Raw genomic sequence first — 25,659 nt, forward strand, 5'->3', positions numbered from 1 at the left:
GCCCCATAAATTGGGCGCACTGCTCCACTGAACCAAGATGGTGAGTGGTGAGACGGTTTAGTAATGAATCCGGCTCTGCGGCGTCCCCCACGTCCACCGTGAGCGGCGCAGCCAGGTCTGCCCAATAGGTCAGAAGCAGGAGAGGGAAAGCTGCGTATAGAGACCACAGACACTGCCAAGAGATGACGTGAGGCCGCCCCTGAAGGCAGATGGTCTGCCTGGACAAGGGAGTCCTCAACCTGGAGCCAGGAGGCCAAGGAGGCTGAGCAGGTGACCTGCGGCAAGAACCAGGAGGACGCAGGGTGGGTGCTGTGATGTTGGTGGGATTTGCTGGGTGGACTTCTGTGTCGTCCTGGCAGAGAGTGACAGTGGCAGAGAGGAAGGTGTGCTCTTGGACTGGGTACAAGCCAGGTCGGAGTTGGGGTGTCCAGCCTCTTCTCACCCTCCTTCCTTCCTCTCCCCCCCAGCTGGGGATGGATTCGCTGTACGACCGACCGCAGTCCCCACCTCAGAAAGACCAAGTTCCTTCAGAGTGATATCTGGGTTCAGGGTAAGGCAGAGATAGACCATAACATTTTGGCAAGAGGGTTGATTTTTGGTCTTCGGGTTAAAAAAACAGAATCAAAAGAACTTCTTATTGTGAGGAGTGCCCAGCACCTGGTTTCCTGGCCTTGCCCTCTCCCAGCCTGGGGGTGCTGTGGGCTTAAGTTTTGTTAGGGCGCATATGGAGATGAGATTTCAGTAAGGAGGTAATGTGGATTTGTTCATGTCTTTCTAAGGCAGTTTTTGCAGACTAGAGTGGGTGGGTGTAGGCCTTAGCTGGGGATGGTAACTTTATTTGTAATTTTTGCAATGAAAGATTTGGGAGATCTAGCTCTTCTTTAACTCATGGATTTCTTCTAAGACATTCTCAAGTCACCACTTCTTTCTGAGATTTCTTGTCTCATCCTACCTTTTGTGTCTCATCCTACCTTTTCAGGAAATTGGTGTCCTGAGCTGGGAAACAAACAAAAAGGACCCAAAAAACTATTTTAGCAAATTTGGAGAGGTCGTTGACCGTACTCTAAAAATGGATACCAACATTGGAAGATCAATAGTGTTGGGGTTTATCCTCCTTAAAAAGGCAGCCAGTGTGGAAAAGGTAAACTATGTACTCCGTCAAGGGCCCTTGTGTAGAGGATTGATTTTCTAAAATAACAGCATGCTCACCATCAGTTTGCCTGGGCTGCATGTGGCCAAGTGTACTGGGTAGAAGCAGAGTTTAGGGACTTGCAAAGATTTAAGTGAGGAGTAAGAAGTGTATGGGTTAGAGTGGTGCGGGTAGAGGACAGTAGACATTTATTACCTGTTTCTTGTGTCTGTTTTGGGCACTGCACTAAACAGACTTCACATGTGAGGATCAGAAAAACATCCAAGAATGCAATGAGATAGGTATTATCTAGGTGTCATTTCACAGAGGAAGGCACTAAGACTCAGAGAAGATTCAGTAACTAGAGAAGATCACACAGTTGGCAGGGAGGTGAGGTGGGACAGTGAGGATTCCAACCTCAACAGCCCAGCTCCAGCCTAAATTCTTAATCTCCGCTGGAGGATTAAGATGTGCTTCCCTCTAGAGGAAACAAGTCTTAGATTGGGACTGCCAGAACAGGGAGTAGGGAATGATTTATGTGTGTGTAGGTAAACCAGCCCAATTTCAGGTTTAGAGAAAATTGGGAAGTCAGGTTCAGAAAGAGTGTGGTGAGTTTGGAGGGGACAAACTATTTTGTGAAGGGGGGGGCGGGGGAGTCCTCTGGCTCAAAGAGAAGGGACTAGCCCTGGATACTGCTGCTAAGAAGTACCAGTGAGAATTAGAACCAGAGCCTGCCTGACCCCTTTCTCAGAAGGAATCGTCCCCATTTTAGCACTAAAAGTACAATTCCTGGGAAACTCCACAGTCCCAGTTTTAGAGCTGTAAGTCACTTGAACTGGGAAATCCCTTTGTTCTGATTGTAGCAATGATAGTGCTACTTCCCAGGAAATCCCTCACTTCTGGTTTTAGCACTGGAAGTCTCCAGACCCCTTGGTCCTGAGCAAATCTGTTGGCTGGTAAACTTATTCTTCTCTTGGGACAGGTTCTAGGCCAGAAGGAGCACAGGTTGGGTGGCTGTAGCATGAACCTCAAAAAGGCCATAGCCATGAAGGAGTCTGAAGAAAATCTTTATGAGGGGTCTGAACCCCAAGGCCACTGACGAGGTGATAAGAGAGTACTTTGACAAGTTTGGGACAGTGAGTATCTCTGCAGGGAGTGGTTTATGCTCTTCACCAGCCGCCTAGGGCTGCTTTCCCCTTCTGTCCTTGCCTAGCTACTGTTCTTAGCTGGGCTTCTTCCTCCTGCTTTCTGACTTTTGAATGTTCTTTCTCTCTGGTGAGTTCCCCTTAGGTCCTGAGTCAAGGGGAGGCACCAGCCCTGAGCTTTGCCTGTGTTTCCAGATTGAGGCCATTGAGTTTTCATTGGATCCAGAGTCTAATAAAAAGGCAAAGTTCTGTTTTTGTCACCTTTAAAGAACAGAAACCCATGAGAAATTGAGGGGACTCCTGTTTCTCAGAGTCCTCCTGGTCTCGGATGAAATGAGTTTGCCTAGACACAGTCTGTCTGGGAGAAAAGGGGCTGGCAAATCCCTCTAGTGGAAAATGCCCTGAGCCCTTCTCTGAAATGGCTTTTACTGAGATTGGTATGTGTTGGGTTGTATAGCACGCATAGCTCATCCATCAATGTCAAAGGGCTATAGTTACAGAAGACAGATATCATTTATAGATAACATTTGAAGGAACACAGAGATCTGCCTCAGGTCACTGTCTGTTAGACATGCTGAGGGTTGTTAAGGCATGGTTCATGAGATTAGGATTTCATTCCCTTATGCTTTGAATTTAAACATCTGGTTTATACCAACTGGGCTATAAAAAGCAAAGCAAGTTTCAAAGGGTACAATGCACTCTTCAGGCCTGATTTCCCAGGGGAACCCTCAATACTAGCATTGGGTCATGAGTGCCTCCTGCTTCCTGGCTTTCCGGTCAAGTCTTACAGGCCTCTCTCAAGGCCTAGCTTGTGCGAGGCTACAGTCTCCAATACCACACAAAGTGGTTCCCAACAAGAAATATCCTGAAGGAGTTCTGTACCATCAGTGGTAGCAAGGTAAGGCGTCTCCAGTTCCATGTGCCTGTCCTCCTGCCTCTGGAGACCTAGCCCTGGGCTTAGTGGGGAACCCAGTAGAGTAACCAGTCATCCTAATTTTAGCATTGAAAGTATCCAAGCAAACCCTCCCCTAGAATGTGAAAAAGGTCCTAGTTTTTGGCAATGAGTGGAAGGTTGGAAGAAAAGTTCAGGGGTCCCATACAGGGGTCCAACAAAGGGGCTGAAAGCAACACTGTCTTTAGTGTCAAATGGATGTGACATACATTGTGCACCTTCTGTGGTTGCTGTCACCCACCACTGATGTTGGCAGCCACAGGTGTGGTTTGCTTGTTCATTGTTGCACCACTCAGAGTGATGTGACTTAGGTGTACTGTAATTATGAATATTAACAGGTCATCTTTGACTTTGTGTATTAACTGTCGTGTTTTGTATCAGGATAGCACTAGTTTAATTTTTGAACATTGTGAGTGTTGTGACCATGTTTTCTAAATGGTCAGGTAATGAAGATGAGAACGATTATAATATCAAAGCAAGCATGACCCCTCAGTGGAAAAGAAGGCTAAACGACTGTTATTTTAATGACAAGAGGAAGGATACCTACAACTGGATTAGAGAGGCAAATAACCCAAACAGAGCACTCTGAACAACATGCAGAAAAACTTTGGAACTGGGAACAGTGGAAAAAGGGACGTAGAAGCACGTATGGACACTATATCTCACAAGGCCAGGATGAGACAGGCACGTGCCTCTAAACCAATCAAAGGTGTTTTCATAAAGATGCCAATTTTCAGTCAAAAATAGCAGCTGCTGAATTAGCTGGGGCATTCCACACAAATGAACATGCGTTGTCATGTCGTTCCCTTGACTGTGCTGTGAAACCAAGTCAAGGAACATTTCCTGATTCAGAGGTTGAAACTGAAACACCTTGTGGGCAAACAAAAGGAGAAATCTTGATAACAGCTATGTTGGCCCCTCACAGTAGAGAGCTGATTTTGTCATTTACTACCAACAGTCATGTGTTCTGTAGCACGTCAGCTTCAAGCAATGAGCTGGGTCATGGCAGCAAAAAAATGTTCCCTCTAGCTCTTAGGCACTTTGACTTGAGAAATGGAGTTTCAAATCATCTTCTCGATATCTATGAGGAATTTTAATGAAACTGCTGAAATAATAAAGCAAAAGATTGTTGATATTTTCTCCAAATACAAAGCAGACTTACTCATCTATCTGCTTATTCATCAGACAGTGCAAATGAAAATTTTGACAAATCCATTCTGTCTATAAACTCCTTAACAAAGATAATGAAAAGATCTTACCTGCCCAATGTCCTGCACTTCTTGTATACAGCACTGCTAAAAAGAGTTGTGACTTGCTTAACTGTGACATTGAGACTTTCATAATGAAAGCTTTGGGTCATTTTTTAGTCTCCTCAAAATGTACAGAAGCACTCAATGAGTTCTTTGGCTTTACAGAAGTGGAACGAGAGAGCCTCTTTACACATGTGCCTGTGGGATGAGTGTCATTGCTCCCAGCCATGGAGATGGAGACGGTACTAAAATGTTGGCGTGCCATAACACCATATTTTCCAAGTGTGGAACGAGAGGAATGTCCCTCTTTGATGTGGAAATATGTTGAGGATGAGAATGGAGAAAAGGGCTACAGTGAAAAAGAGGTGTATATGCTGTTTCTCCCAAACTGTTTGATGGTCTTTAGAGGTGAGAAAGAGCTTAGAAAAGATGGACTGACTGCACCTGAGCTGTTTCGTATTATCTATAAGTTGAGTCAAGAACTCATACGGTGGGAAAATGACTCATTTTTTGGAAGTAAGACTGCTTCTGAACTCAAAAAAAGTGTCAACAGTTAAGGGCAGCCAAGTTAAACAAGACTTTTTAAATTTCTTTACTAGAACTGTAACTTATTTGGAACCTAACTTCAAGCACTGTTCAAATTATTATCTCTGTGCTTAGGACCATTTTCCCTAAGAAGGAGATGTTTAAATTATGATGACATCTGGTGTGCTTCAAAGCATTTGAAACTGACAGCTATTTTAGACGTGGGTAATCTGCATGCTGAGTTTATGGATGCAAAGGGCCTGACTGACAAACAGCTGGGCTTTCCAAACAAGCCTGTGGATTCAAAGTGGGTGGACATTTTTTGGAAAAATGGAAATGAATTTCTACAAATCTAAAAACCTGCTGTTGCAGGTAAGTAAACTCCTAAGTAGTCCATACTTGAACATTTTTGTTGAGAAGATACTGTGTCATCAGATTAGACTGACGCTAGAAATCAGTGTGATGTGGGCATGAGAAGAGCAGAGCTGCAGCTTGCAGTGAATTTTATGTTTGACTCTGTTCAGTTTTACCACTACGTAAAGGAAAAGAAGGATGTCCTAAAGTCTGCAGGCAGTTCAGAAAAGTATTATTGGAAAAGGGGACAGAAAGAATAAAAATATTCTTCTATGTGGGACAGAAATATGCCATTTTTTTATTCAATACAGGAAGTATCTAATTAGTCCTATTATTTTTATATTCCCCTTTTAAAGTCTTAAGCATCTTATTTTGGTTTATATACTTGTATTTAAAATATCCATAGCATATTAACACTGCAGTATGTGTCTGATTTAGAAATAAATATTATGGCCCTGGCTGGTGTGGCTCAGTGGATTGAACGCTGGACTGTGGAGCAGGGGTTTGGTGGTTTGATTCCCGGTCAGGGCGCATGCCTGGGTTGTGGGCCGAGTCCCCAGTGGGGGCATGTGGGAGATGACTGCACATTGGTGTTTCTCTCCCTTTCTTTCTCCCTCCCTTCCCCTATCTCTAGAAATAAATAAATAAGATCTTTACAAATATAAACAGTATACATATATTGGGATGCTTATTCAAAATTTCTTTTACTGATGAGCATAGACCTAAATAATAAGTAGCCATATGGGATCTATCTGGAAGAAGAGAAGAATCCAGGACCTGAAGCAGGCTTTTATGTTTGTTTAAAAATCAGTAAGTTTCCTGTGACTTTGGTTTTTATGAATCAATCTCCCAAAGCCAGGGTACCCCTGGAAGATCCGGTACAAACTGAGTGTCTGAACATTTAAAACTGAGGACCAGGCTCAGGACCACAGGGCACTGCCTCGGGTGTAAACATCCTGTGAGGTCCTGTCTGAGCAGCAGGTCTGTCTGTCAGTCAGCCTTTCAACCTTGCTCTCCTTTTCTCCAGTTCCACATATGTACAACTTATGAAAACCTGCATTGCTATAGTTTGGGAATTCTCCAAATCCAGAGGAGCCTAGGAATGGAAGTCAGGAGATCTAAGAATTTGGATAGGAAAAAGAAATTCCTATTTTCATTAACTTCTAATTAAAAACTTAGCATTTCTTTTCGTTAGGAAAATAGGCAGTAAACCACAGCAATATTAGTACCTGTGACTCTGTCATCACTAGGAATACAGATAGTCACATGTTACAGATACCTCAAACTATTTCTATGTATCCCACTACTTGGAAATTATGGTAATTATTAAACCCACTTCCAGATCTTGTAATGTAATAAAGAAGCACATCTATTATGTCATAGATTTAATGGTTAATAATTTGACAACTATATTTCACTAAAATTGGCGCCCTTGGCAATCCTATGTATATTGTCCTGTGCCTTTCTCCAGACTGCCAAAGGGGTTGATGGCACATTGGGAGTTAAGAGTGTCTGCTGTGAATCAGGAATAGAAAGCTCTACAGACAGGTCCAGGTCAGTAGACTTTGCTGTACCCCTGCCTTGTGCTCTAACCTTACCATTATCTGGAGTAGGTGGTAGCTGGTGGCATATGAATTGACAGGACAATGGGCTCTTTGCCTAGGGACCTTTCTGTTTCCAATAGTATGGAATTTCCATGCTATTTACATAATATGCAAAGAGTTGTTCTATGTTAGGTGAAAATGCACTGAGTAGCAATATCATGAAGCTATTTTTACCTTCAAATACCTTTGTGACAGGTGGAAGGGGTCTCAGAGAGCATCTAGTCTGAGCAGCATCTTAAATTCAGGCACTGAGGTTCAGAGGGAAGTTATTTACCAGGGTACATATCAGTTAAAGATAATGGTGCATTCCAAGAAGGTTTTAATTTTATTCTGAATAGGGTAAGTGTTCTGGGAGTCTGCGGAGGAAAGGGGCAGGGGAGGGAGAGGCAGGGAGAGAGAAGATGGGAACAGAAGGGATGGAAAGGAGCTCTGGGAGAACTCAGAGCCAGATTTCAGGATACTTCTTCCAATGCACATTCCAGAGCCTGCCATTGACTCTCCTGTGAATTTTCAGGAATCTTAACTTCCTAGGACCAACTTAAATTTCTCATAAGTTAGTCACATTACTGCTCAGACACACTTTGAAGCACATGGAATAGATTCAACAAATTTCACAGGACTTAATGTATATTACTAGCTCTTTTTTTTAAAAAAAAGAAATTCTATTATTCCCAGTTCCACAGGATTCCTAGAGCTGCTTGTTGCCTCCTACACGACAGTCTTCTTTGTGTATCTGAAGGGCTATTATGTAAGAAAGTGGTCTAGAAGGCAACACTGGAGTGAGATGAGTTGTTTCCAAAGTCAAGGTTCCTTCTGGGAATGGATTATCCAGGGATTAGACAGATTTTAAGTGCCTTCCAATTCCGGCACTCAATACATACCTTTCCCTTCTGATACTAAACTCGGCTTGTCCTGACCTTCCCTCCACATCTACATGACCCCATACAGAGTGTGTCCATGAACGGGGCTTGAGCTTTGAAACATGATGAACGTGGGCTCTACCTTAGCACCCCACGGAGGATGGAGCTCCCTCCACTGAAAACGGAAATAATATGCTGGAGAGTATGTAAAAGACCTGGGCTGTTGCAGACACAAATGACCCTGGAATGATGAATAAACTTCAGGATTAAAAATCTCTGGGATTCCTGCTACACCCAGACCCACACCCTGCGAATGCTTCTTAGTTCTGATCCCTCCGGCAGGAGGCAGCAGGCAGCAGCCCCCAGCCCCTGGCTCAGGGCCAGAGCCAAAAGCAGGGCAGACCGAACAAGACACCACATCCATCCGCCTCCCTGGAAGCCGCACCGCTAGCTAGCATCCGGGCCTACCGGACTGTCCGCCTCCTCTTAGCTGGGCGGGTCTGGGCGAGGCAGCTCTTGACGGAGCGTCGGAGGACGCTGCGCATGCGCACTGCAGGGAAGGCGCTGCCCGGAACCCACCGCAGCGGCAGGGTGCCTGGAAGGTGGGGCGCTAGCGAGCCGCACCACTTCCGGACTTCAGGTAGAACTTTGCCCGCAGCTGGCTCCTGCGAGGAGGGCTCGGGGCTGCAGGTGAGTTGTACATATTGCAGTCGAGCACTCCCTGCCCTGAATTTTCCAGCAAAGGTGCAGAAATAAGCAGAGAACCAATCATACAGAGAACCTTGGTAGGTGTTTTCAGGAGATGAGGTCTGCTCTCCCAGGGATCGCTTCTCTCATCCTCCTGGGACTTCCCCACATTTCTTCCTTCTCACAGTCCTGAATCTTCCACCTGTCCCCCACCCCCCCTTCTGTCTTCTTGGAGCTAGAGAGAGGTGGGATAGTGGGGCCTGTGGATCATTGGAAAAAAAATGCTTGGCAGGGCTTTATCTTCCTACACCACCCAGACTTCACTCGAAAATGTGTCTTTCGAGCCCCAAGGAGTGCAAAGGTAGGTAGGTAATTATTGATACTCAACGTATAAAGATGCTTTTTATATGGTAGCTTATGGAAAATGTTAGTGGGTTTCCCAAATTTTGGAGGGCTAGAGACAACGCAGGGCCCTGCCACCTAGTTTTGTATACGGTGTAGTAAGTCATTTTGCTGCATTGCATCCAAGATGCTTTCTGGCCTTTCTAAGTGCTGAGCGTCTGGTTGGTGATGAAAGTCTGTGGTGTGCCCCACATCGTCCCCACTCGCATCCCTTTTGTGGTAACTCATCCTGTGACTTTTCATGTGTGCTTCTGGGTTGCTCAAATGTTCCTGCCATAGCAAAGGAGCAAGAGAGGTGATTGCTTTTTGTCTGAATTTTCTCTATGTGTCCAGAAACTTCTTGCAAGGATTGGGAATATATTCTACCTCCTAAGAACAATGCTCAGTTCACTTAAGGAGAGATTAAGGCAGTGGCTGTTTCTTGACATTAGGTCAGTATGACAGAGTCTTCAGATGGGAGTTATTAGGTTCACTCATCACTCATTCATTCAGCAAGTATTTACTAAGCACCTGCCTCTGCATGGCAATGAGCTTGATCCTGTGAGAAAGACAAAGATGAATTTAACCCAAGCTTTACCTTCAAGGAGCTTGACTGGCTGAAAGGAGAGATAAGCTCTTATAACTAACTCTATGTCAGAGGAAGAAATGGGAGGCTTGAAGAAGAAGCAGCCTTTCACACCAGGTGCTTGGCTTAAGAAGAAAATAATGTCCCGAAATTACTGTCTGATGATGAGTGATCTCTCTCATAAGTGTCAGAACTATACAGGTGTTTTCCTTACTGCAACAGCCTCGCAACTTAATTGCAACTTAATTGCAAGTGCAATTTCCCTGCACTTCAACACATCTCCCATGTCTGCAGCCGCAAAATGCTTGTGGGAATTGAATCTGATGGAAAGGCTCCCTTTGTTCATTCCTCACTGCCCTTGGGACAGAAACCAGACTCCCTCACATGGCTGCTCAGGCCCTGTCTTTCTCAGCAGCCCCATTTCTTTTCACAGCCTCTTCGCAATTATTTCCCTTTTGAAAATGTATGCTTTTTCATGCCACTAGGCCTTTGTATATGTTCTTCCTTCTGCCTACAACATGCCCCTTTTTGCTATCCTCTCACTTGGCTTACTCATATTCTCCCCGAGGTCCCAGCTGAACCCTGCTTCCTCTAGGAATCTTTCCTTAGGCCCCCAAGCCTCATTAGGTGCCCATGCCGCTCAGGGCTCATTCACGTATCTGCCTCCTCTGCTGAACTGTACTGTGGGTCCTGGAAGACCAGGGCCCTGTCCAGAGGCTTTTCATTGCTTCCCACTGCCTTGCACAAAGAAGATGCTCAATAAAGTGGCTAAATGTAAGTTGTAATATGGTTTGATTCATTGAATGCCTAAATTCACCCTTCCGCAGCTGTTTTGTCAGTGGCCTTATACACATCAAGCTTAAAAGTGGGTGTAAGCGTGAATAAGAAGAACAGTCATTATTAGAGCAGCTTATATTTGTTGAGTGCTTTGTATGTGCCAAGCACTGTTGTGTTTTTCAGTTTTAACTCATTTAATTATCACAACTCTATGAGGTAGATATTTATATTATCCCTGTTTTACAGATGGAGGTACTGAATTACACAGACATTAAAGAACATGCCTAATGTTACACAGCTAATAAGTGGTGTCATCAGATGCGAAGCCAAATGTACATTGTGGAATATGATTAACTCTTTCAGAAAGACAGTAAGTAGGATTGAACAGGAGATGCTCATAGGGCTGAAGATGACAAGGCACCAAATGGAAGCCTGGGCAGTATGCTCACAACTTTAAGCTATAGAGCCAATCAAAAGTGATTAATTCAGAATTTAAAACTCTGAAGAACATCAGTTTCACTTACATATTCACTTTTTTTCAGCCAGCAAACTCAGTTATGAGAGGTCTATTGCTAGTGGTTTGGAATGAAATTTCTCTTAAGTCTGAAATCATGATTCTGCTGTGTGACCCCAGAGGTGTTACTCGCCTTCTCTGTGCCTCAGTCTCATCTGGAAAATGGGGATAGTAATAGTAGTACTTACTTCATAGGCATTTTGGTCATAATTAAATGAGGTGATACATGTAAGGCCTTAGAATGGTGCCTAGCACATGGTAATTGCTCATAAACATTATCCTCATTATTATTTGTTTTCCATCATTTAGTTAACAATGGTTTTTGAATGCAGGTCCTTCCTACACATTTAGTCCCACTGTACCACTTCTCGGGCACGGATGAGCTCCCATATTTTAATTCTTCTTCCTACAGATGTTGAAGATTTTTCAGTGTAGTCTTGTTTTCAGTACAGTCATCTCCTCCTGTGCCTGAGATCCCTACCCCAAGGCCCTTGCTCACAGTATAAGTTCTGGTTTACTCTGAAATAAGCTCAGGATCCTTTTTCCATTCTTCTGGGTCAATTCATTACCAGCTGTTATAGGAAATAAAAGATTGGGTTAACCCAAATGACTAGCAGTGAGAAAACCAAAAATGCAATGAAATCTCATACATCATTCCTTGTATGTACAAAGATAATTATTTTCCCTGTGGAGGAAATATAGCTGTTAAAAAGCTAAGTTACAAAGGCACCACAAGGTCTCCTACAGGAGCTGGTGGTAAGGATGGGGTGGGGTGCAAGGACCAACAGCCAGCTAGCGGCCAGGGTCCTATCTCCAGCCTATAGCCAGGATGCTTTGTCCTACAGCTCAGAGAACCGGGGCTGGACTTCAGTGGAACCTCTCACCCCTGGGTGTATGTTTCAGTTGCTGCAATGGTGCACAATAGAATATCATTGTCGTTCAATGAAATTGGTGCCTGGGCTTCGTCATATTCTCTAGTGGTTTACCACTGAGTGAGCGTCCATGCCTCTGCCACTAGGGAAGAGCCATCTCATAACAAAGCCAGTGACAAAGTGGATGTTAAAGTGAATCTGTTGTTCAGTCAACAAATGTCCAGATCACCCCTGTTCTGTTCTTCATTGTGAGGAGGATGGAGGGACAAATATGCGCACAAATATGAAAGAATTGTAAGATGGGGTTTTGCAGTCAAGGAATTTAGAGGAAGCAGAGTGGTTTGCTCCAGACCAGTTGGATGGTGCAGGCTAGAGTGGTTGGGTGGGTGGAGGGTGGGTGGGGTTTGTAGTTGGGAGAGGGGGACATTCCAGGCACAAAGTGAAAAGTGAAGATTGTTGTGTTGTCTCCAGTGAGCAGAAATCTTACTTGGGGAGGTGGAAGGGAACTAAGCAGCTGACCATATAGCAGGTCTGGAAGACAAGGAAAAGAGAATCAAAATGGGTGTCCCCTGAGTGTGCTTGAGTGTTGCGCGTGGGTCACCGGCCAGCAGTGACCATGGAACGCTGTGGATGGCTTGACGATAAACACGCGAGAAATAACATGCACAGAGACAAACTAGTTTCTGTGGGGAAGTAGGGACGAAATGGCCACCCCCCCAGTGGGGAGCGCGCTGATTTACCGTCCATACCTGCTTTTATTGGGCTCATTCTGCATAATAATTCAGGTAAAGTACAGTACTCATTAGGGGAAGTAAGGAACTACAGAAAACAAAGAACTCTGCCGGTCTATTGAGTTGGGGGTCAAAGAGCTGTAAGACTGAGGAACAAACTAACTTCCTCCTAAGACCCTTCTCATTCAACTGAGAGCATTCTAAACAAAGAAGGTTTCACAGTAATTTACATATTCTTTCTTAGGCCTGATCACCCCAGGGAATCCGCACTTCTCAGTACCGAGCTGCACCACCCTGTCATTGTTTCAGGCTTAGGTGGAGCAAGGGAACTAGGTAACCAAGAGATAAGGAGATTTTTTCCCAGACGCTGAGAACTCAGGCTATGTCAAAGCCGAGGAGCGAGGGTCCATCACCCCCCCTTTTGCTGCAGCCCCCCAAGTCCTTTTGGGGGGCCTCCCAAAGTGATTGTGCCTGGCTTAGGTCGTTCCCCCCGTGGGGAATCTTACCTGTCTTTAGCTAACCGACCAAGCTTTTGGGGGTTCAGTCATGAATAAAGCAGCAGAAGCAGCATTCCTGCCAGGAAGATAAGCTTTTATCTCCTTGCCGGCTTACGGTTCCAAGGGCGTTCCCTTAGCTTTAGCCTAGGCGGGGGTTTCAGCCTCTGATACCAGTCAGGGCGGTTCCCAACACTTGAGCATGGTGAGCATGGTAGCACAGTGGTTGAGTGGTGCACAGGTAAAGATCTAGCTTCCCTTTTTTAGTAGAGGAATTCATTTTTATCCTGGGTAATGCATGTCATTTTTACATGCATTTGCTCCCCCAAACTCATTTTATTTTGTAAAATTTGTCCCTTCCCCCTTGCTTTACACTTGCAGCTTTGCCAATGGATCTTGTTGGTTTTGGTTATGCGGCCCTTGTGACGTTCGGAAGTATTTGGGGATATAAACGGAGAGGTAAGCCCAAATAAGTTTTTGTCAGGATGACATGGTGGGGGTTGGCGATTGTGCCAGGATCAGTTGAGGGTCTGTAAGTAGGACATGAAGCTAAAGATGTCCTAGAGGTAGCTGAGGACCAGAAGTGGAAGGGATTCATGGAAGGAAGTGGGTTACGTGGAGCTGGGTATAAAGAGCATTCCAGCCTGGGGTTTCTGGGTCTGCCTCCACTATAGAGTTCTAATCTCACCTGTCATTAGCAATTACATAATTAATTGATTTAACTTCCTCAGGGCCACTCACTTATCAAATGAGGAAATCTTTTTGTTTACATAGTCATAGTGTCAAAAAACTGATTTATCTTGATATTGTGTGCTGCAAAGAAAAATTTGTTGAATGCTTAAATATCATATCTGAACTTATCTCTCCATCTCTGTCCAAGAGAAGGAAGGAAAAAAGACCTAGTGGATAAATGAAAGGGTTTTCATGAAGAAAAATGAAAGGTCAGATTTTATTTCACTTTGTTTTAAGGTAGAAGCATTTGTAGTCACGATGTCTCATATTGCTCATATTTTTATGAAATTTTAAAGATGAAGTATATTTTAAAGAGCGTTATATTTGTGGCATTGGTGGACTGAGTTCTAGGGAAAAGCGAGGTCTACACAGTTATCAGAGTTCCTTTCTTCCTTAAAGATTGCTGAGAAGTCCAAGGCCAAGAAGAACAGTTCTGCCCAGGGTGTGAGGGTCTGGCAGGTTAGGATAGGTTTTCTGCTGTGATTCCTGAGAGCCTGTAATTCACCTTAGACTTCTGTTGTTCTTATTTTTTCTCCCAATATGTGTAGCATCGTGGATATATATTTGACGGTGGGAAATGATGACACCAAATTAAGACCTGTAAACAACTACATAAAAGCTGATATTTCATAGTCTACATTAAAGTGTACTCGGTGTAAAATCCTGATAGGATTGTTATAAAAATTTTTTTTCATTGTCAAAGACATGTCTAAATAACCCTTACTACGGGACGGGAAAGAACATCTAGATATTTCTTCCTGACTTGAAGAGGGGTGAAAGAAGGAAGTGTGTATGTGTGTGTAGATACATATGTGGGTGTGTATATACATGTGTGTGTGTATTGCTAGTGAAAGAGAGAGGGGGAGGGAATTGCTTTACTGTTCTCACCCAAATCTCTTCAGGAACATATGAAATCCCATTAGCTGTGCCCAGCTATATAATGTAGTTCTTTGGCTTCCTGCAAAAGCCCCCCTCTAAGTGACCCGGGAAGCCCCCCAGGGTATCATATGTTCACAAAGAAGCCCACCCCTGTAGCACGTCGTGAAGAGCATAGGCCACAGAATCATGCATTCCTAAATTCTGCTCTTGACACTACCACTTACTAGCTCTGATGCTCTTGTGAGTTGTTTTAACTACTGGGCCTCAGTTCCTCATTTGTAAATTAGTCTGTTAAGGTTAAATAAAGTATTCTCCTTAACCATAGTCGTATCTGACTTCTGCTTGAGCCATACAGGGAGCGCCCAGGCATGCATTCCATCAGTATTTACCTAGTGCTGGCTGTGCGCCTGGCACTGTGTTGGGCCCTGGGAAGACGATAGTGAGCAAAACAGACGTGACACTTGCCACTGAAGGTCAGGGGAAGACTGACATTACATATCTGATGACGAACAATGGCAGACTGTACTGGGGCCTCTTGTTCAGAATGGTGGGTCAGAGAAGGCATCTCTGAGGAGCCAACACTTAACATCCGAAGGTGAGCTGCAGTTGACCCCGTGAACACTGCAGGAAGAGCATTCCAGGCAAGGAACAGCATGTGTGGAAGCCATAAGGAATAAAGAGTTTGGCATATTCAGGGAATGTAAGGAGGCCAGAGTTCCAATAATAGAGCAAACTTGGGGTTTTCCTAAGGGCAGTGGGAAGTACTGAGGGTTTTTAATTAGGCCGGGTGATCTGTCTAGATGTATGTTTTTAAAAGATCATATTACTGTGTTTAGAGAATAGATTTGGGGGGTATGGGGAAGCAATGAGAAATTTAATATAATTTCTAACTGTAACATTCTAAGCCTTTATATATTTGACATGGATGATATTATTAACCCAGTTTTGCAACTGATAAAACTCAAAGAGGCCAAGTGACTTAGCCAAAGACCTTCTGGCAATAAGTAAAAGAATTTGATCTAGAATCTAGGGCATTTGGCTTCTCCTTCAGGATGCTGCTACTGCTGCTGTTGGTGTGCATGCGAACGTGTGTGTGTGTGTGTGTGTGTGTGTGTGTGTGTGTGTTGCTGCAATGGTTCTTAACCCTGGTTGCAATGTGAATTCCTAGATATTTTAAAAATAAAGCTACCGTGACCGTACTCCTGGAGATTCCAATCCAGCAGATTGTAAACAGAGTGAATCCCATGCAGCAAGGAGCGTGTGTGTCATGTTCAGCATCACTGGCAAGTAGCCCAGTGCACAGAAGGTGCTTGGAGTTGGTCCCGGTGCCCTGGTGTCGTGGGTAGGTGGGTTGGGCTGGCTGACTGCGTCAGTGCCCTGGTTCTCCCCATTTCTCAGTGTAGCTGCCATCCCTGAGTCCTGACGTCTTGAGGCTGGAAGGTTTGTTAACTGTTCAGGGTAGAACCAGTGCTTGGTTCGCATAGCACTTCTGTCTCCAACCCTACAAGCTAAAAATACCCTGCATCCTACTTTTATCATCACAACTCCACAATAAAAAGATGGAGGCAAGGAGAATAGGAAGAAAACAGAGAGGGACCTAAGAAGTCAACTCATTGCCCAAGGTCATGCCATCAATGTCAGAACCACTACTATTAGGGAGACTTTCTTATTCCCTGAAGTGATACCTAACACTGCATTGCTATGCATTCAGGGCTTCTCTGCCTTGCATCTGGGGTTCAGCATGAAGCAGTCATTTCTTACAAACTGCCAAGACTACTCTTATTATAGTTGCAGTGCCCAAGTACAAATACATTTAAATGTGCATGTATTATACTCTAAGTAATTCCTTTCATTTTGTGATTCTCTTCCTGAGCCCATACTTTTTTCCCCCCCAAGGTGGTGTTCCATCTTTGATTGCTGGTCTTTCCATTGGACTTTTGGCTGGCTATGGAGCTTACCGTGTCTCCAATGACAGACGAGATGTTAAAGTATCTCTGTGTAAGTAAGGCATTTTTCCCAGCTATGGAGAACCGAACCTGGGGGGTGGCTGATACAATGCTTCTAAATTTGATATTATTACTTATCTGTTGTTATTTAGTCTCCAGGCATCAAATTGCCCAAAGTAGAATGCTAAAAAATAAAAACTGTCAACCTTCTTCCAAATACTAAAATAGTATTATTTTATTAATTAGGTCTTAGTTTTAAAAAAAGATGCTAATTATTTTCTTCACATCCAGTTACCTGAACACTTATTGAGTGTCTCCTGTGGGTCTAGGTGTACTGTCTGGTATTCCTGAGGAAAGTTGGATTAGACAACAGTCTTAGTCTTCCAGGAGTATTCTGTAAATAAAAATTTAAGTTAGAAGAGACTTCCTTTTAAAAGATATTTCAAGAATGGATTTTTAACATGCTCGTTTACTCAAACCTTTGTGATGAGCTCGTTTAAGTGTTTTCATAGAGCACGTCATCATTTGAAGAAAATAGCAACTCACTACTTTTGCATAATAGTTGTTATCATTAGAAAGCTGAAGTGACACCCCTTTTCCCACAAGCAAGCACTGATAATGTGTTTAAAACTCCGGTTCATGCATTGGTTTGTTTTTCAGTTACAGCTTTCTTTCTGGCCACCATAATGGGTGTGAGGTTTAAGAGATCCAAGAAGGTAATGCCAGCTGGGCTAGTTGCAGGCTTAAGGTAAGTAAGAGGGGAAGAGAGGGAGAGGAAGAGGGAGAGAAACAGTGATGTGAGAGAGAAAGATCAGTTGGTCACTTCTCACACATTCCCAACCAGGGATCCAGCCTGCAACCCAGGCATGTGCCCTGACCCAGAATCAAACCATTGACCCTTCAGTTCTCAGGCCAGCACTCAATCCGCTGAGCCATACCATTCAGGGCAAGAAAAACTATTTTGATTTGTATTTTCTTCTGCCATCATTTTGAAGTGCTGAATTTTTGGCAAAAGTCAGTTTTAATTTGAAATGTCAAGGTATTTTTTATTACAATAAGTATGACTGGGAAACCTTAAAATATCTGTTCTCAGCCAGTCTTTGGTATTGATGTGCACATGGACGTTTTTTAAAATATTTTATTTATTTATTTTTAGAGGGGAAGGGAAGGAGAGAGGGAGAGGAACATCAATGTGTGGTTGCCTCTTGCACACCCCCTGCTGGGGACCTGGCCTACAACCCAGGCATGTGCCCCGACTGGGAATCGAACTGGCGACCCTTTGGTTCACAGGCCTGTGCTCAGTCCACTGAGTCACACCAGCCAGGGCCACATGGACATTTTTATTGTGTCCACTTAGTGTTGCTGTAGTGTGTGATCACATGTACATTTTACCTTTTTCAGAATAAACAACTAAGTTAAACCTCATTGTTCCTCAGCAGTTACCCTACTGAGGCAGTGAGTGTATTCATTTAAATCTGAAACTCATTCTCTCTTAGGGAGTAGGACAGAGTGACAGTCTGATGGTTATTTTGAGTTTTTAGGGGAAAAAAACACTATTTTTAAAATAGATAAGTAAGGAGCCTCAAGTTTCTCTTAATTTAATTCTGTCATTCTATCCATGGCATTAATCATGTTACCAAGAAAAGGTTTATAGGTTACACTTTAATTCTTCCTGAAAGCTGCCTTTATATACTGAAAGCCGTAAACATGTTCATTTCCTTTGATAAACATTTTCGGCTTTTTGGAATTTATTCTGAGGAAATAACGAGATGTATCCAATGACTGATGTTTATTGCAATTTTATTCCAAATGCAAAACATGATAAACTAAAAAATTAAAAACCTAAAAAATTCACCAGTAAGGAAATGTTTCAGTAAATGTTTTGTCCACCTAATGGAACATTGAACAGGCATTACAGGTCATGGTTTCAGAAACTATTTAGTGGCACTGGAAAACCTTAATAACATAAGAAAAGAGTTTTTTTAAAGGATAAAAAACAACCAAATATAGTGTAATCTCAATTTTTAAAAGCGTGTGTATAAAAAACCAAGTTAGGAAGGGAAATACCTCAAATGGTTCGAGTTTGTTTCTGGGTGGTGGCATAATGAGTAATTTTCTCTTTCTGCTCTATAGAATTTGCTAGTGTGGCTATGTTTATACTTGTGATTTGGGGAGGAAAAATGTGATTACAGAGACTGCTTTCCAGTTTTAGGCCTAAAAATGATAATTGTGGTGGAAAGAATCAGAAGTAGGGTTTGTGGATCAAGAAGACCAGACCCCAAAGATATCAAATGCCTTTTAAATTGCTGTCTTCTGAAAAGCACCACTGTGTGTTTTAGATTAATTTCCCTATTTTAGGAAAATGACAGTCAGTATTTTCAGTTCTGGTGGTATAAGGAAAACAAATGAAACATGTTTATTAAAAAGAAAAAAAAAGTCAAGTCCCCAATGAATGAAAAGTAGCTGAGGTGATAATAATAACCCCTCAGAATTGTTCCATGATTGTTTTTGCAACTTGCTTTACTTTGCAAGCTTTTAAAGGTTTTGTATTTCTTTTGAAACCTTTCTCTCATAAAGCTTCATCCGAGATCTTAACAACAGCGAGTTCTGATTTTTCTCATTCATTGAGTGAACATTTTTAAGTCGTGTCTGGAAAGTATGAGTACAGGGATGATGAGATTCCTCCACCCCCCACACCCACCCCCACCCCCGCACCCACACCCACACCCACAGCACTGGCTCCAAGCAGTAGAAGTCAGGGAGAGAGAAGCCTGGGAGCCAGCGTGTGGGCGCCCCCTGGTGAGGGGAGGCGGCCCTTTCTGTCTCACCCTTGTAAAAGGCAGCCTCCCTTTGCCTTTTTCTTTGCATCCAGCCTCATGATGATTCTGAGACTTGTCTTACTGATGCTCTGAGAATCCGGGGAACCAAAAGCTAAATTCATGTCATTCTACACTAATGGACAGAACATACTCTTGGAACTCAGAAGATAAATTTCGATATGGAATATTAAGTATTGTATTTAATATTAGAAACAAAAGAAACTGTTATTTCTAATATGAACACTAGTCTAAGGTTTGTTTGTTTTTTTTAACAAAACTTTGTTTTCTAGTTGTCAGGTATCATTTTCATTAAAGATATTTAATAAATTGTGATACATTCATTAATTTGCTATGTTTAGTTTTATGTGTGTGGTATTTTTTAACAATTTCCAGTACCTTCTGAAGTAAGTGTAAATGAAACCACAACATATCAGATAATGGAATGCCCTAATTGGACTTCACAGAATGCCAATATATCTATATGCCATTTCTATTATATTAGAAATTATGTTTTTCCATTTTCATTGTATTGCTGCCAATGTTATTTTTCTTTTAAAAAACTCATTTTCAAACACTCTGTACTAAAAGAATGTATTCAGTATTCAAATAAAAGATGTTCTGTGTTAAATCTGTTCTTTTTTTTTTTTTCATTTTACTGTCTTCTCTATATACTCAAATCATCTTTGACATTTAAATGCTCAATTATTAATGAAAGAGGTTGGGAAGGAGGGTTATTTAAGCCAAAACTCCTCCTCGGGAGCAGATATTCATTCTCTCTCCCTGCCCTGACACCCCCCTCTCTCTCGCTCTCTGCCACAGCAATAATTCTGAAACAAAAATGATTTTGTCTCAAATCACCACTTTATTTTTAGGCATAGTTATGACTTTTTAAAAAAGATTTTGTTTGTTTGTTTATAGAGAGAGAAAGGAAGGGAGAAAGAGAGTGAGAGAAGCATCGATGTGAGAGAGAAACACTGATTGGTTGCCTCTCGCATAAGCTGCAGCTGGGGTCCAGGACTCCGATCCAGGCATGTGTCTTGACTGGTCATGCAGGACGACACCCAATCCACTGGCCACACCAGTCAGAGTGTCATAGTTACGACTTTTAAGGTCCAAGGCACTTACTTCCAGGCCCCAGGCTGAATATCAACAGACCTGAATACCAGCCCGTTTCTCCCACTGATGGTGGTATGCTCTTAGGAAGGTCATTTCCTCTCTCTGAGACTCAGTTTCTCATCCTTAAGGAGGAATTTGGACCAAATAATTGACAAGACCCATTAGAGCTTAAAAATGTGCAGTTTTTGCCCTGTTGGCTCTGTGCTGTGGTATCAGATTTCAAACCCTTCTTTATTATTGTTATTATTATTATTTTTTTATTTAATCTTTATATTTTTCCATTACCATTTAGTCCCCTTATTTTTAAAAATATATTTTATTGATTATGCGATTACAGTTGTCCCAGTTTTTCCCCCTTTGTCCCCCCTGCCTGGTACCTACCCTTCCCTCCAGCATCCCACCCCCTTTAGTTCATGTCCATGGGTTGTGCATGTAAGTTCCTTGGCTTTTCCATTTCCTATATTCTTCTTTTTTTTTTAACTTTTAGAGAGAGGGGAAGGGAGGGAGAGAAACAGCAATGTGGGAGAGGTACGTCAATCAGCTGCCTCTTGCATGCTCCCTACTGGGGACCTAGCCCACAACTCACACTTGTACCCTGACCTGGAATTGAACCAGCAACTTTTCAGCTCACAGGCTGGCACTCAATCCACTGAGCCACACCAGCAAAAGCTCCTATACTATTCTTAACATTCCCTTGTCTATGTTATACCTACCAGTTATGCTTTTTTATCCCTGTACCCTTTCCCCTATTCTTTCCCTTCTCCCTCCTAACTGATAACCCTCCAAATGATCTCCATATGTATGATTCTATTCCTGTTCTGGTTGTTTGCTTTGTTTGTTTTTTCAGATTCATTTGTTGATAGTTGCGAATTTGTTGCCATTTTAATGTTCATAGTTATGATCTTTTTCTTAAATAAGCCCCTTTAACATTTCATGTAATAAGGGCTTAGTGATGATGAACTCCTTTAGTTTTACCTTGTCTGGGAAGCATTTTATCTGCCCTTCCATTCTAAATGATAGTTTTGCTGGATAGAGTAATCTAGGTTGTAGGTCCTTGCTTTTCACCACTTTGAATACTTCTTGCCAGTCTCTTCTTGCCTGCAAATTTTCTTTTGAGAAATCAGCTGTCAGTCTTATGGAAACTTCTTTGTAGGTAACTCTGCTTTTCTCTTGCAGCTTTTAAGATTCTCTCTTTATCATTAACCTTTGGCATTTTCATTATTATGTGTCTTGGTGTGATTTTCTTTGGGTCCAACTTGTTTGAGATTTTGTGCTTCCTAGACTTGTATGTCTTTTTCCTTCACCAAATTAGGGAAGTTTTATTTCATTATTTTTTCAAATAAGTTTTCAATTTCTTGTTCTTCCTCTTCTTCTGGCATCCCTATGATTCTGATGTTGGTATGTTTGGAGATGTCCCAGAGGGTCTCTATACTATCCTTATTTTTTTTATTCTTTTTCCTTCTTGCTATTCTGGTTGAATGCTTATTTCTTCCTTATGTTCCATATCATTGATTTGAATTCTAGCTTCCTTCCCTCCACTGATGGTTCTCTGTAGATTTTTCTTTATTTCACTTAGCAGAAACTTCATTTTTTCCTTTATGTTGTTGCCACACTCAATGAATTCTTTGAGCATCCTGATTACCAGTGTTTTGAATTCTGCATCTGATAGATTGGTTATCTCCATTTAGTTTTTTTCCTGGGGTTTTGTGCTGTTCTTTCATTTGGGCCATATTTCTTTGTCTCCTCAATTTGGCAGCCTCCCTGTGTTTGTTTCTATGTATTAAGTAGTGCTGCTTTGACTCCCTGTCTTAGTAGCATGGCATATTGTCGAAAAAGCACATATAAATTGTGTGGGGTAGAGCTTTCAGTAATTGCCGGGACAGGACAACCTGTTTCACCACGTTATGGCTCTGTGTAGGGGGAGGGCTCATAGAGGGAACAATGCCATTGCCTAGCTTCTGGAGGTTTGCACAGCACTCGCTATGTTTCCAGTCACTTTACCCACTTCTGGTATGCAGCTGGCACTCTTCCAGCTGTTCCAATGGTGGGTGGGTTTGCCTATGTTCTAAGTTTATGTGGGTCTTCTAAACAGAATCTCCTGAAAATCCAGCAGTTTATTCCACTGCCCTAATGACTTTTTCAGCCAGAAATTATGAGGATGTATTTTCCTGGTGCTGGAACCCTGGGCTGTGCAGTCAGGCCTGGAGTTAGGATCGATCACTACCAAGGTATCCCTCCCAATTTTTACCTATCACACATGAATGAGGGGCCAACCATTCTGCCACTGCTGCTGCTGCCTCTCTCTGCCTCTCTGCCTATCTCCACAACTCCGTTTCTCCCACTTGTCCGGGTGAATATGGCTTCTTTAAATCCTTGGTCGTCAGACTTCCATACAGCTCAATATTCTGACAGTTGTGGGTGTTACTTGCTTTGAGATATTGTAATTCTTTCTGTGGTTACGTGAGGAGAAGAAATGTGTCTATCTACGCCTCCATCTTGACCAGAAGTCAAGTCCCCTTATTTTTTTTTAAGTGAGGTAATATTGGTTAATAACATGTAAGTTTAAGGTATACAACAACACTATCATTCAATATCTGTGTATACTATAGTGTACTCACGATCAAAAGTCTGGTTTCCACCCATCACCACACGTTTGCTTCTCTTTATCCATTTCACCTCCCCCCACCTCATTCCCTTCCCCTCTGGTACCAGCAATCTATGATCTGTATTGATGAATACATTTTTGTTTGTTTGTCATTTTTTTTTGTTTTATAAGTCCACATATAAGTGAAATCATACAGTTTTTGTTCTTTTCCACCTGACTTATTTCACTTAGCATAATGCACTCAAACCCCTTCTTCAAAGGAAATGATGGGTAGAAATCCCACTGACAACAGCAGAGTTGGCATGATTGGATTCAGTTACCATATTTTTTGGACCATAAGATACACCTAGGTTTTAGAGGAGGAAAATGGGAAAAAAATTTTTGAAGCAAAAAATGTGGTAAAATAATAACAAATAACATTTCACCAATGCAAATGTAAATCTACATTTGGACTATAAGTCGCACCCCGCTTTTCCTCCCAAATTTAGGTGGTGTGTCTTATAGTCTGAAAAATATGGTGCCTTTCCCAACTGACTTTCAAGGTGGTTATTAAACCTTCAGTGATAAGTAATTCAATTAAGGGAACGAAAGAAAAAAAACTAACCAAGTAGGAATCCAACACAAATTTCTTTGATAAACTTTAAGAATATGCTACCTAAAAAAAAACAACCACCCAGTAATCCTAATGGTGTCAAAGAGGTTACCACAAGCAAGTGTGGAAAAGCAGTGGTCACTGGGCCACTCCCTGCACTTGCTGACTGTTGGAGGTAATTGAAGAGGACCTTCATGTTCACATTGCCAACAGCTTGTACTCAAACTGTGGTTACGACACCAAAGCTAGTTGGAAGCTACGCCATATCCTGAACTTTTCCCCAAGGGTGGTGGAAGTGAGTAATGATGATGCATCAGCTTTGATGGTGTTCTCAGTAAAGACCCAGGTCAGCCCTGGCTGGCGTAGCTCAGTGGATTGAGCGCAGGCTGCGAACCAAAGTGTTGTAGGTTCGATTCCCAACCAGGGTACATGCCTGGGTTGCAGGCCATGACCCCCAGCAACCACACATTGATGTTTCTCTCTCTCTCTCTCTGTCTCCCTCCCTTCCCTCTCTAAAAAAAAAAAAAAAGACCCAGGTCAAGTGTGATCACGTGATAAGTCTGGGCCATGGAGGAAAGACATTCTTAAATTTTTGCCCAGTAAATGTCTTTGAGGTGTTCCCCGCCATACAGAGCCTTCCTGATAATTAAGAATGATAATGTCACTCAATGCTTTTCTCATAATTGCTTTGCTTTATTAGGCATTTGTTACATAGAAGACACTTTACCAAGTAAGCAACTTCGGAGTGCTTGCCCTGTTTACAGTGATTCCCCCTCTCTGAGAACTGCTCCATCTCTGTCACCTCCTGCACAGGGGTGATGGGCTCCTCCAGCCTCGGCTGCACTACAGAACTCTACCATCCAGCTGTGACTAATTTGACCGGGTTCCTTGAGTTACTGGACTCAACTGACACCCAGTTTCCAACCTAGGATTTTAGCATTGAGACTCTGAGGCTGCTCTGTGTGACCAGAACTGAAACATCTTAGAAACTGTGGGGCAACCATGTTTTGTCACAGAATGAAGAACAGAGAAAGGTAATTGGGAAAGAAAGCAAAACAAAGCCAGTGGATGGAGAGAAGTGAAGGGATTGAAAGAGTACAGTAAGTCCTCAGTTAATGTCAATAGTTTCTTAGAACTGATGAAAACAAGGTACAACAAAATTTATTTTACTTGAGGCTAATGAATATAAACAAGAGTTAGGTTCCTACAACATCATTATTATCAAACAATGTTAAATGAAATTATGTCATTTGAGGACCTGCTGTACCAAGAAATGTTTTTTCTGTATGTTATTTTGTTGAATTGGGAAAAGCCTGATGAATTAACTCTTCCTCCGAACAGGAAAGCATGGTGTTCGTCCTGGTATCTGCCAGCACCTGCAAGTGAGGAATGGACAGATCCCATTCCACCACCAATTGAACTGCTGTGCTGCTCTCTGCATGGTTTCCCTTCCTAAGTACCTGCTCCCTAAGCTGTGTTTGGCAAAATGGGTGTGCATGCCATCTGGATGGATTCCTCTCCCCACTCAGCTACCGCTCCTGTATTGTTACACAGTCCCAGCATGCCCCAAGCCCCAAGATCATCTAAAGTATGAAAATTATATTATTTTTCAAAACAGTATTTTAATCAATGTTCTTCTCTTTTGAGAATTGAAAGAGAACCAACAACAAAAACCCTCACTCATATATAACATGTCATATCCTTAGGGGTGGGATAATATTTTTCAGGCTACCAAGGATTCTGTACATTGTATCTCCACTCTATTTTCTTCTACTTATTATCTCCAAATTAATGCTGAATTCAATGGATGGCAGAGAAACAAAGAAGAATGCTGACACTTTGGAGTTGCAAAACCTTGGATTTGAATTTAAAACAGCCTAAAGTATATGCCATGTTTGATTATCTATTGCTGTATAACAGATTACCCCAAAATTTAGCAGCTTAAAGCAATCATTTAATTGTGCTCACATTTTGTGGTTTAGGAATTGGGAAGGGTTCAGCTGAGTGGTTTTTGAGGGGGTCTTTCATACAGATGCTGGCTGGGCAGGAGTCAGCTAAAGAATCTACCAGACTGATAGTGCATGGTGGCTCCCCTACATGGTTCAGAGC

At 42.5% G+C, this 25,659-nt stretch overlaps 1 protein-coding gene across 6 annotated transcripts; it reads left to right on the forward strand.

The window, feature by feature from the left end:
* The first annotated feature begins 63 nt into the window (after positions 1-63).
* On the forward strand, positions 64-25,202 carry TMEM14A (transmembrane protein 14A). Of its 6 annotated transcripts, none has more exons than XM_045842531.1 (6): positions 8,388-8,509; positions 13,243-13,320; positions 15,641-15,755; positions 16,369-16,470; positions 17,079-17,166; positions 24,892-25,202. In XM_045842531.1, the coding sequence occupies exons 3-6, from the start codon at positions 15,740-15,742 to the stop codon at positions 25,004-25,006; spliced, it is 321 nt and encodes a 106-aa protein (XP_045698487.1). In that variant the 5' UTR covers positions 8,388-8,509; positions 13,243-13,320; positions 15,641-15,739; the 3' UTR covers positions 25,007-25,202. The 6 variants fall into 6 exon arrangements, with proteins under 6 accessions (XP_045698486.1, XP_045698482.1, XP_045698487.1 ...); XM_045842527.1 differs by lacking the exon at positions 15,641-15,755 and adding an exon at positions 10,497-10,620 and having other exon boundaries at positions 24,892-25,189; XM_045842530.1 differs by lacking the exons at positions 8,388-8,509; positions 15,641-15,755 and adding an exon at positions 64-270 and having other exon boundaries at positions 24,892-25,189.
* Positions 25,203-25,659: the final 457 nt, after the last annotated feature.

The sequence above is a fragment of the Phyllostomus hastatus genome, unplaced genomic scaffold (genome assembly GCF_019186645.2).
Source record: "Phyllostomus hastatus isolate PE091 unplaced genomic scaffold, TTU_PhHast_1.1 phas_contig_40, whole genome shotgun sequence".
Taxonomy (NCBI): domain Eukaryota; kingdom Metazoa; phylum Chordata; class Mammalia; order Chiroptera; family Phyllostomidae; genus Phyllostomus; species Phyllostomus hastatus.